Here is a 12,329-nt window from a genome sequence, read left to right on the forward strand (position 1 = left end):
GTCCTTCTCTCCTTTAAACTTTGAATTGTATTTAGTTTTTTCTCTACTCCCCCTCCCCTTTCTTCCTTTCCTCTCTCCCTCCCTCCTTCCTCCTTCTTAAGCTGTAAGATTCCTTGTGCTGACCCTGTTTCCTAGCTATCTGATTGCAAATCTTAAGGTCGAATCCTCCCACTAAAGCCACCTGTCAGACATCTGGTCATTTGACAGTTCATCCTTGTATCCTGTAACAAGGTAACCACCCAAGGTCAATGTACCATTTCTTCTTTGCTTCTGACAGGACCCCTCACTCTTTCTGCCTGAATTTATTCTACACAGAGCAGCTAGACTAGGTTTTAGAAAGGTCACATTTGGTCCTTACATTGTACCGCTATCTGCTTAGGTGGCTTTCCACAAAGTAGAACTCCTTCACTTAGACCACAGGGCTGGATGAGGTAATCTCTTCATCTGATTCTCACCCCACCTCTATGCCCTACCCCATACCTGGTCCTAATCAACACCCAACCGCACTCCTCATATGACCCCATCCAAAACTGAGCCCAACTCCACACCCAGCCCTATTCCACACCAAGTCAATTCCATACTCAGGCCACCTCCACACACCTCAGCCCCAGTCCACCCCAACCCCACATCAGTGAATGCTCCAGCCTCACACACTAGTCTTTCAATATTTTTTTAAGCTGTCCATTGTTTCTATTCTCCATTGCAAGCTATTTGTCCATGCTGTTTTCTGGATCTAAAATGCTGCTCTGTTTTTTTTAATTCACATTATCCTCTTGGCCTTGCCTATGTGTCACACTCAAGGAGGTCTTTTCTGTCATCCTAGACTAGTCCAGTTCCTCTGTTATGCTGGGACTCTGTACTTCTTCAATGAACAGATATGATCCCTAGAGTGATTAGCTGGCTTCCCACGGACTGGCACATGAGCCAGTTACAAATGGCGCCAAGGGGAAGTTAGGAGGGCAAGTCCTGAGATGTTTACAAAAAAGGTGATTAGTTGCCAAGATCAAACCAGATGATCACTGCATGAATGGCTTGTGTTTACTAAGTAAAGTATGGGGCACCTAGGAGCATGATAGGCTGAACTTTAAAACCATTGGCTGGCTGTTCCCCCCACCTTCTGTGGTTTTTTGCTTTAAAAGATGCTTGCTGTGGGGCAATAAATGAGTTCCTGCTTGACTAGACCCCCAGCTGTCTCTGATTATCCCTGGGATCCTGGGAGGCAGGACCCAGCTCAGCCTTCCTTGGTTGGGCTAAGACCCTGCAATGGACCATGCTTCATGAAGTCAGAACTCCTCTGCCATGACCACTCTATGCCTAGTATAGACTGGCACGTAAGAGCTCCATTCAGACCTTTTGAGCATGAAGATAAATGTTCCCTGAGTGCAGAGTATCAGGGCTGGTGCTAAAGATAGCCACAGGTTTTGCTGAGAGCTCAGATGGATACAGAGAAAAATAACCCGAATTTCAGAGGGAAACCCCTCATTTCTATTCATAGTCACAATCTGGATTATTAGCTGATACCCAATGAACTCATATTCCAACAGACATTCACTGAGTGTTCTGTTCTTGGGGCTGTGCCGTCATACGGTGGCTGACTCCCTCCTACTTGTAATCCTTGTGGTAAGTAACCTGGTGGTTATAGAAAGTCTCCATTTCCTACTTACATTACTTTTGACTTGTGACCCTTGAGCTTGTTTTAACCTACGTGGAAATTGTAAGACAGGAAATAAAGATTGAGATAGTGACAACTAAACATAATCACCACAGGGACTGGGGAAATGGTTCATTTCACAAAATGTTTGCCTTGCAAGTATGAGGACCTGAGCTCCATCTCTAAGACCCATGTCAAAAGAACTGGGCATGATGGTAGGCACTTGTAATCCGAACGCTGGGGAGGAAGGTGAAGACAGACAGATCCCCAAGTCTTGCAGGCCAGCCAGCCTAGACTTCTTAGTGTGCTTCAGGCCAGTGAGAACCTGTCTCACTGAAATGACACCCAAGGTTGTTTTCTGACTTAGAGAGAGAGAGAGAGAGAGAGAGAGAGAGAGAGAGAGAGGAGGGAGGGAGGGAGGAAAAGAGAGAGGGAGAGGGACAGAGACAGAGAGAAATATAGAGAGAGACAGAGAGACAGCTGAGACACACACACACACAGAGACAGAGACAGAGACAGACATATCTCCCACAGGCCACAGGCTGAGGTTTAGGTGAAAATAGAAACAAAGAAACACATCTAAGTTAATAAACGAAGACTTTCTCAGGTCTGTGCTCCTAACATGTCTGCCTCAAAGACTATATAGAGTTTCAATTGAAAAACCCTAAATTAGGGTCACTGTAATGACTTGGCGGGAAAAGACACCTAACTGCTGCCAAGCCCAATGACCCAAGTTCAATTCCCAGACCTATATCATGGAAGGAAGAGAACCAACTCCCGAAAGTTGTCTTTTGATCTCTATGTGTGCACTGTGGCATGTGTGGGCATATAAAAACACCAGGCAAAGGCTTTCTGCCATTAAAATTGTCCAAAATCTGACTTGACGATTGCCGATGCTTGGTAAAACATTTGAATGCAGAAAAATACAAGTGGTGCTTAATTCTACTTCCCAGAGAACTCTGTTGTTAAATATGTGCAGCTGCTGATTACATATAGAGCTTGCAGGAAGATGGAAATGGGACCTGCCTTCTTCCCCACCACTGGTTGCTCTGGTCACTTTGGTGACTTTTGCATCTGTACAGGAAACAGAGTAATTAGGGAGCTGCTTTCTCATGGCTGTGTCAAAATACCCAGCAAGAGCAAGGGGAGGAGGGGCTTGTTTTGTTGGCAGTCTGAGTCTATCATGGCTGTGGAGGCAGGGTGGCGGCTGCTCCTGTGCCCACACCACAATGCAGAGTGGTCGTCCTCGTGTCACAGTCTTCTCCCAGGAAGTACATAGCCCACCTCGCCCATTATATACTCGCTCTAGTCATTCAAGATAAAAAGTGAATCTGGCATTCACCTTTAATCTCAGCACTCAGGAGGCAGAGTCAGGCAGAGCACTGTGAGTTCAAGGTCAGCCTGGTCTACAGGGTGGGTTCTAGGACAGCCAGGGCTATACAGAGAAACTGTCTCGAAAAAACCAAAAGCTAATCTGATCTTCATTATTCCATAATAGCTCAAGTGGAAATGGCCCTAATATTGTTTTTATATGATTTATGTGAAAACTATGAAGGGACAGCTTTAAAAATATGCATAGGAGAGATAAATACCAAATTTTGGAGAAAGATTACTTAGAGGGAAAAAGAAGGGGGGTCTGTCCTAAAAATGAGATCTCAAGGTAAATTGTTCTTTGAGAACTTCACACTTGTAGAGAATGAAATATGAAACATTGATCCCCCACTTTCACCTCCAACTTTCCCTGGTATTCCTGTATCACACCTACCTCTCAACTTCACGCCCCCTTTTCTTTTAATAACTCACTAAGTGTAGTTAGTGCTGCCCTTAAATACATCCCTTGGAGCATGGGCAACCTACCAGTGTCCTCATCCCCAAAGAACAACGAAGCTTCCTGCCGGAGCAACCATCAGCTGCCAACAGCTCCTCAGCTATGGGTGTCTTGAGCTCTTCCCCATCCGTGCTAGAACTTCGGCTGGCTTGGTCCTGCACAGGTCTTGTGCAGGTAAACCACAGCTGCTGTGAGTTTATGAGATCAACAGCCACATCATATCCAGAAGACGGCCTTTCACAGCACTTGTCCCTATTCTTGGACTCTAACATGCTCCCCACTCCTCTTCAGCCATGTTGGGTAACCGAGGGAGTTGGTAAGATGTCCCATTGAGGGCTAAGCACTCACAGTCACTTGTTCTTGGCACGTTGACTGTAAGTATTTCGGAACAGGAGTGGGTCAGGTATTCTGGCACTCGGGAGTCACAGAATACTGAGTGTTACACAGCTCAGGTGGAATGGTATCCTGGAGCTAGGGAGCAAAGTGCCACCACAGGTTGCAGTAAGCTTAGCAGCTTACAGCCTTGCCTCAGGGAAAGGCTTCCCTGGTGTATTGGCTTGCTCTGGCAGGACAGGGTCTTCCAGCTGGGGATGTTCGCCTAGTGTAGCAGTTCTGCTCGGCAAGAGGTTTCCCGGGCAAAGTTGCTACAGTTCAGCTCTGCTCCTGGAGAGCAGAGAGCTGAGAGCGGAGTTGTTACACTCAGCTCTGCCAAGGGAAGGTTTCCCGGGCAAGTGTTATAGCCCTGCTTGCTCCACTCTGCTCTGCCCAGGGTCACCTTTGCTCAGTTGCCGCAAAAGAAGATCTTCACCCAAAGCTCAGTTGAAGGGGTTTATAGGAAGGCAGCTGGACCAGCCAAGCTGAACATACACAGGGTTTATATAGGGATTCTTGGGGGGGGGCGGGGAAGTTTTTCCAGGGTAGGGATTGGTCCGATTTCAGTGCTCTGAGCTCTGATTGGCTAGAGCTCTGCTCAGGGATTGGTTACTTTTCTGCACAGGATTAAGGCCAGATTTGGCTCTGGTTTCAGGACCAAAGTGTGTTTCTTTCTCTGGTCCTTTTTAGCCTTTTGGCTCCAATTTTAGGGCCAGGGTGCATTTCTTTCACTGGCTCTGATTCCAGGGACAAAGTGTGTTCCTTTGGCACTGGTTTCAGGGCCAGGGTACATTTCTTTGGTTCTGGTTGCTGGGCCAAAGTGTGTTTCTTTGGCTCTTCTCAGGGTATGTTTCTTTGACTGGCCCCTTTTCCCTACATTGACTGGTTATGATCTCTGCTTGAGATCACTAATAAACAAAAGGGGTGCAATTTTTATACTCTTTGGAGATTAGCAGTAAATTCAACATGGCTATATAGCAGGAATATTTTACTGTAAAAATGTAAAGGTATAAAGGGGAGACTAAGTAAGGAATATCCATTAAGGGGGCATGCTGGGGAAATTGGAAGGTAAATCAGAGTAATTAATGTTCTGCAAGCAATCTCAGAAGGCACAGATGGGGACGGGGCAAAGGAGGAACAGACAGGAATGGAGACTCCTTCCCTTACCTCCGATCTCAGGATAGTGACCACCCCTTCTGTGTTTTTCTTTTGCTGTTATCTATTTCTGGATACTTTTCTTTGATAGGACCCTTAGAATCCCAGCCTCAACAGTCCCTGCTGTGCTACCAACATGTGAAGGCTAGCCCCGTCCCTCCTCTCTTGGTCAGCACCCCTTGTTACTGTAGAGCTTCTGGAATCTCTGTCCTCTCTCTCATAGATGACTGTGCTGGTTCACTTCAGCTATCGACCCGATAACAGCCCAGAGTCATCTGTGGGAGACTCAGCTGGGGGACCTCCCAGATCAGATTGGTTTGTGGCCCTATCAATGAGAGATTGTCTTGATTGGAGATTGGTGTGGGTGGGCCAAGCTCACTGTGGGTGGAAACATCCCTCGACCTGGGCTGTATGAGAAAGCTGAACAGAGTCTGAGAATGAGCCCATCAACAGCATTCCTTCGTGGGCTCTGACTGTTTTCCTGGGGTTCCTACAATTCTATGGGGGATCCTACTGTCTCTTTTGGACTCAATTTTTGGGTAAAGAGCATGGATCCCCTCTCTAGGACTCACTGACTGTCAACTACCTTTCCTTCATCTCCTGATTTTCTTCTAGGCTAGGGATTCTTTTCTAATATAGTTAGGAGGGCCAGGCTTATTCTCACTTCCTGCCCATGCTGTGAATGTTTTTCCTTTCTCTCTGGGTCTGGGCTTCTGAAACTCATGACTAGAAAGAGAGACCCCTCCTTTCTGCATTTGACAGTCATTTTATCTTCAGGGGTGGAGAATAATAACCCGTCTTGTTCTTGTTGACAAGTATTGCCTTAAACTCACAGAGACCCATCCTTTTTTGCCTCCCAAGTGCCATCATGCTTGACTTTAATCTGGCTATTTTACTGGGAAGAAAGATCAAGAAAACGTGGGAGAGTGGCTTGGGCGAAGCAAACAGTGAAGTACTTGATAATACACTCGCAGTGTTTGATGGATCCGATGATGATAATGCTGACAACAATAATGACATCATTAACATCTATTGAGCACTTAGTGTGTGCCAGGTCTGATCCTAAGTGCCCTCTTTTCCTGACACTCCCATTAGTTGTTCCGTAACTGTGCATTTGTGTTAGTCTCAATAACCATCAGAACTGCTGAGATCTAGAAGGGTAGAGGGACTAATGGCTCCTACCATATGCAAACGGTGGGGCTGGACTTCATGCAGTAGCAACGTCCCTAGAGGCCCTACCCCTCAGCCCTTGGGCATAAAGAGTCATTCTGTTTCTCCATCACACTCCAGCAGCTTCCCCTTTCTCCCTCGCCCTGGCGCAGGTGACCTGCCTCACCATCAGCCTCAGAGCCTGGTCGCTCTCTCTGTTTCTGTGCTGTTTTCTCGCTTCTCCACACTCTTCCAAACGCCCTTTGTCTCATGCTGTTGGTTCAGCCTTTCAGATAACATAATGTCTTTAGCTGAGAGCTCGGTCCGCAAAAGTGAGGAAGTGGCAAGAACAAAGAGCAAGCAGAGTGTGAGCCCTTGCAAAAGGGCAAGAAACCTGGGATCCCATGGTCTGTGCACTTGAAGGTCTCCAGGCTGTCTCTCCTGGCCTCCCAGGCTCCGCCTCAAGAGGGCAGAGCATCTTCTATTAAGTAAAGTATGCGTGATTTCAGGAATCTCCCCAGTTCTGAAATATCCATTGCCAGAGGAGTGCTGTGCCTTTGGATTAACGTGCTAAAGATACCCTGCATGGATGCAGTTCCACAGTTCAGGTATCAGACATTCCGATCACTGCGTGGCTGGGATGAGCCAGACTGCTTAGCCTGACAGCCTTCTAGAGGACTACCATCTGATGGGCGGTAGAAGGAAGAGGAGGGAAGTTGTAAGGCGGCACAGGGCTTTGGTACAGTGGATGTGAGGATGCGTGTCTTCTCTGCAGGTGAGGACTCCATCAGCACGCTGGGCATGATCCTTGGAGTGGGACTGTCACTGCTGCTTGTGTCCATCCTTGGCTACAGTTTGGCCAAGTGGTACCAGCGCGGGTACTGCTGGGACGGTGAGTGAGCCCCATGCCAAACAGTCCCAAGCTCTGCTCTGCCAGTCCTCATTAGTAGGGCTGGCAAGGCTGGGCGGGGTGGCAAGTCTTTCAGCACAGCACGATGCAAAAATATTTCCTCTGGTGGTTGCAGTGGTTGAAGATTTGAGTGGGTGGCTGAGCAACTGAAGTGGGCTCAGATGGGGAGGAGGGGCTTTATCCAGGGAGTGGAGGCTCCTCCCACTCGAGGAAGTAGCCAGCTTCTAATTTTTTTGAACTCCTCAAGACCAAGGGCCACACCTGGAAGGCTAGGGCACCAGACTGGCTCCTTATGTGTCTTTCTCTGTCTGTGGGTCTTCTTGTGTCCCCTGTCCTCCCCTCCAACCATGTCCATGAGGTGTGAATTTACAATTATCTATTGAGCATCTACCACGTACCAATGCACTTTTCCTTGGTATGTATTTTTAACATTCCACACAATGAATAAATTGTATTTTTCCTTGTTTTTATATGGCCTTGATATGGATAACTATCAATCTTCCTGCCTCAGCCTGAGTTCTGGGAGTATAGCCAACCACCATCATGTTCAGGGTCAGGGTACATTTCTTTGGGCGGCTTCAGCCTACCTTTTTTTTTTTTTTGAGACAGTCTCTAGTCCAGGCTGGCCTTGAATTACCTATGCAGCTAAGGATACCATGAACTTCTGATCTTCTTGCCTCACCCCCTCCAAGTGCTAGGATTAAAGCTATACATTACCACCCCCAGTTTACGCTGTGTTGGGGAAGGAATCGGGGCTCTTCACATGCAAGATAAATACTCTACCAACTGAGTGACGTCTTCATCCCTCAGCTTCCATTATTGAAGTAGACAGGCATATGCAGTGGACATCTGCTGGGAGCCAAAGGATTATTTAGTAATTAAGCAGCCTCATTTCACAAGATCAAACCATCAGCATCAAGGATTGTTTTGGAGGGTTAAACCAAGATGTTAGACATATTGCCTTGTGAATGATTTGGCTGTTTGCTTGCTGTAGATTTCTTGCTGTAGCTTACTCCCATCTGTTAAAATACTTGGGATTTATTTCCCACAGTTCAGCACTATTTGATCATTTATTGCACACAATTTCCCCTATGCATTTGGGGTATATTGCTAATAAGAAATTTAGGATTTTAAGATAAATTATTACTAAAAAATACAATATTATTTACTGGGACATGTAGCCAGCTATGTGACTTGTTGAGCCAAGGTAAATAGTGCAAAGTAACCTAATTGTGGTACCAAGGACAATAATGAACTCTTTGCACAGATTCCTAGCCTCAGTTTTATGGCTTTTGTTCAGATACCACGGGATGTGATTTCCTGGCTGACCAGGGTTAACTACAAAATATAAATTAACTTCATAACCCCAAAATAGAGTTACAAGCTTCTCTTTCTACTGTAGGGTTACATGATGAACAAAACAATTATATCTTGCAGCCTGGTCTACAGAGCAAGTTCCAGGACAGCCTCCAAAGCAAAACAGAGAAACCCTGTCTCGAAAAACCATATGTGTGTGTGTGTGTGTGTGTGTGTGTGTGTCTTAAGATTTGAAATGCTTTTAATGCCACTGTGCCTTGGCGAGTGTTGTAGGGGGTCCTCTACCCCTTGCCCCTGAAGCTCACACTGCTGCACTGTCTCTGAGGACTCTTCAGTAAACAGACAAGTCTGCAGTCCCAAAAAGCCTGGCCTTTACAATGACTAATCACAAAATGTTTAAGATGTTTTATCCACTCGAAAGTACAGGATATCACACACAATTTCCTTATTTCTTTCATTATTTTAGTTCCAGAAGTCTATCTCTATAGATAACAAAAAAGACTTCTCCTTTCATAGCTGCATTTTGCAACCCACTAGCTAAGGAGTTAGCTGAAGGAAAATGCTCCTTTCTGACTATCTGGATTTATTGCACTTGAGTTGCTGGGATGATTGCCTTTCTTATCACTTACTTAAGAAATGTGACCTTCAGATGAATACCTGCAAGACTGTGGGCCTTTGTAATCTGAGTAGAACAAAGAGAGGCTGAGGCAGAAGCTGGAGGAGAAGCTGGCCGAAATGAGCAGAAACAGGAAGAAGAAGAAGGAGGAGGAGGAGGAGAAGAAGAAAAAGAATGTAACAGAAAATTGCATTGGAGTTAGAATTGAGACAGAGAATTAGAGCTAAGAAATTGTAGACAGTTAAGATAGCAGAATTAGAATAAAGGCAAAAGAAAAAAGAACAACAATTAATAAACATGTTGTAGTGAGGTGGTGTGAGTGATTTGTTTCTTTTTTTAATAATAATTATTTTTTATTTAGGTTAGAAACAATCTTGTTTTACATGTCAATCCCAGCTCCCTCTTCCTCCTCTCCTACCCCGCCCTCCCCACCAGGTCCTCCAGTCCCCCACCCAATCTCCACTCCGATCCCCAGGGAGGGTAAGGCCCTCCTCGGTGGATCTCTGGTGACAGTCATTTCATCCAGAGTAGGGCCTAGGCCCTCCCCCAAGAGTCCCAGCTGAGAGAGCTTCCCATATTATGGTATGGGCACTCAAAGTCTATTTGTATGCCAGGGATAAGTACTACCCATGGCCTCATAGACGATTTGTTTCTTTGTTGTGGAGTCTTGGTTGGACCCTCAAGGGGTCTGAGGGTCTGGTACTCCAAAAGACCCAGTTTAAAATCACAGGATTGCAATATGGAGATGGGGTGAAGCCTAGGTCTGGTTCTTTCGGGGGCACTAGGCTAGAACTGCTTCCTTCTGAGGGTGATCAGGGCTCCTGTTGGAAGGACCTTGAAGGGTCTTAAGAACCCCACGCAACACCCAAGACCAGCCTCTTTACACTTTGGGCAGATGAGGGAAGCACCATATGTTCCCAGAGGTCCTAACTCTCTTTTCTGTCTGTCTTCCCAGGGCCTAATTTTGTCTTCAACTTATACCAAATCCGGTGAGTAGATCCAAGACAGATTTGGGTGGGCTGGCATTAGGGACTAAACACAATGTAAAGAATTAGAGACAGAAATGGAACTTACTGCTTCCCTTCCCTGGCTCTCTCCTAAGTAAACCAGAAATATTTCTTCCATTTAGAAAAGTTCTCAGCACCATGTGAGGCCCTGATGATAACAGTCATCTCAGCATTCACTCTCAGGCAAAGAGCATGCCACCCATGCACCCATCTGTCTACCCACTCTACTCATGTGCAAACTTGCCTACTCATTCATCCTTCCTTACACCCACCGTGCATCTATCCATCCGTAACCCACCCACCTACCCGCTTATTCATCAATCCACCCATCCATCCACCCCACCACTCACCAACTCATCATGCGCCACCTACCTACTCTTCTCATCTACCTATCAACCCCCACCACTCAGCCATGAATCCATACATTCATTCATGTATTCAACCATTCATAGATGTACACACGCATCCATGCACGTGTCCAAGCAAGCATGCATCATCATCTATTCACCTATACACTATCCATCCATCCATCCATCCACTTATCCATCCACCTGTTTATTATTTATTTTAAAAAGCTTTATTATAGACAGTTTATGGTATTTATTTCTGAGAATACAAAGACGACTTGGCATATTCTCTGTTCCTAAGCATTTCACTGTCAATGCTGGAGACAAGCCTGATTGCGAATAATGCAGTCTTGGGCACAGTATAGGATTTAAAAAAAGAAGAACAATCTAAGAAAGTCATGGATTTGAGGAACAGATGTGAGGAAGACGTCTCAGGGTATGCCATCTCACTATTCCCTGCCACAGGGCAAGTCTGCTTCTCCTCTGGCCCTGGGAGATGAGACAAATCTTCATCTGGAAGATAAATAAATGAGTCAGGGGCCTAGAGATTTCCCTACTTCTAGGAACCACTTTGTAGATTCTACTTTAGGGAGAGGCTGGGCTCTCAGTTTCAATAGCTTTATTGGAACTCTGTCTCAGGAACTTAAAGGACTTGGAAGTGGGACCACCCTTTACCATCAGCGGCCACATGAACGGTCCAGATGGCGGCTACATGAAGTTCTCCAATGAAAGAGTCTGATGGAGAAGCATCTAGGCTCTGGAGGTCAGGAGAGGTGAGTAGAAGGGAAGAATTCCTCAGTGGGTCTGATGTCTGAGTAAGGTCCTAAAAGAGTCCAGGCTGTCACCAGCCTAGCACCAAGGACCACTCATAACACAAATAATTACTCAGTCTTTCCTGGGAGAGTCAGGCAAGATTGACAGCATAGTAAAGCCCTTCCCAAGCCATTTTCTCCTTTTAGCATCTCTTCTCTTTACACAGGGAAAAGGCTCCTGGGTCATCATGAGCTCCTTCAGCCTTCTTGGGTTGCCCTCCCTTCCTGGGTCCTGAAAGCCCAGCCTGGCCCAGAGTGTGGAGAACAAGGAACCTTTTCTAGGTCCTCTTCCAGCCTTCATAGACTTGAGTCTCTGTGGATGGGCCTGACCAGCCTTAGCAATTTTCTCATGGGACTCGGAGAAGCAACTGTTCCCTGGGGTTACAAACTGTATTCCAGGAGAGTCTCAGGAATCATAGCCATTCCAGCCCTCCTTCTCCTGTTTAACGAAGCCCAGAGTGGAAAGCATGCCCCCCCCCCCGACTCCACAGTGTAGATTAGATTGTCCTGTGGAATCTCCTGCAATTTCATTTTTGTAAAGTTGATACCAGGGGCTGGAGAGCCAGTCATCTTCATTTAGGGAGTTACGTGTTTATAAGGGTGATTTCAGACCTTTTAACCTTTCCATCAGTGACCAGCTTCCTTGAAGGCTGAACTTGGTCTTTCCCTTGTCCTTTCCGCCTCTGTTTGATTTGGCCACTTTCCACCCTTCCCCACCGTTGCTGTCTCCCTCTGACCAGCTCTTTCTCTAGTGACAGGCCTCAGTGCCCACCACACATGACCAGAGCAATTAAAAACCGTGTCCCTGTTTAGGCTCCTGAACTGGGGTGGGCATGAGGCTCAGGGTGGGTTTTGTCCCCAGGTCCTGCTGTCATGTGTAAAGCACACCTATGTGACAGAAAGAAACTGAGGTGTGGAGCAGTGGGGAGCCCCTGGCTGAGGCCGCACAAAGCGGCTAAGGACAAGGACAAGGGTGCATTGCCTCCCTCTACCTCACCAGTTTCCTAGGAGGAGCTGGTACTAGGAGATCGAGCTCAGTGGGCGCCTTTGGTATGAAGTGGGTCTATCCAAAGAGGCTGAATTCCTGGAGCAGCTGTAGCTGGAGGAAGACATAAGCCCACCACAGAATCAACCAGCCCCAAGTTCAAGGCCAAAGGATGCTGAG

The 12,329-nt window shown here is 46.6% G+C and overlaps 1 protein-coding gene across 4 annotated transcripts in view; it reads left to right on the top strand.

Moving 5' to 3' along the window:
• Smim35 (small integral membrane protein 35) overlaps positions 1-12,329 on the top strand; it is a 79,603-nt gene that overhangs the window by 42,645 nt on the left and 24,629 nt on the right. For 3 of the 4 annotated variants that reach the window (XR_005870286.1, XM_040729887.1, XM_040729886.1), the window contains exons 1-4: positions 6,453-6,763; positions 6,931-7,047; positions 9,954-9,987; positions 10,992-11,125. Coding sequence is in view for 3 of the 4 variants with exons in the window: in XM_040729887.1 (XP_040585821.1) it covers positions 6,745-6,763; positions 6,931-7,047; positions 9,954-9,987; positions 10,992-11,091 (270 nt within the window). In the remaining variant the exon portion in view is untranslated. Of the gene's footprint in view, positions 1-6,452; positions 6,764-6,930; positions 7,048-9,953; positions 9,988-10,991; positions 11,126-12,329 lie in introns of those variants that run through there. The other variant, XM_040729888.1, reaches the window with a different exon arrangement.

The sequence above is a fragment of the Mesocricetus auratus genome, unplaced genomic scaffold (assembly GCF_017639785.1).
Source record: "Mesocricetus auratus isolate SY011 unplaced genomic scaffold, BCM_Maur_2.0 Super-Scaffold_100022, whole genome shotgun sequence".
In the NCBI taxonomy this organism is placed as follows: Eukaryota; Metazoa; Chordata; class Mammalia; order Rodentia; family Cricetidae; genus Mesocricetus; species Mesocricetus auratus.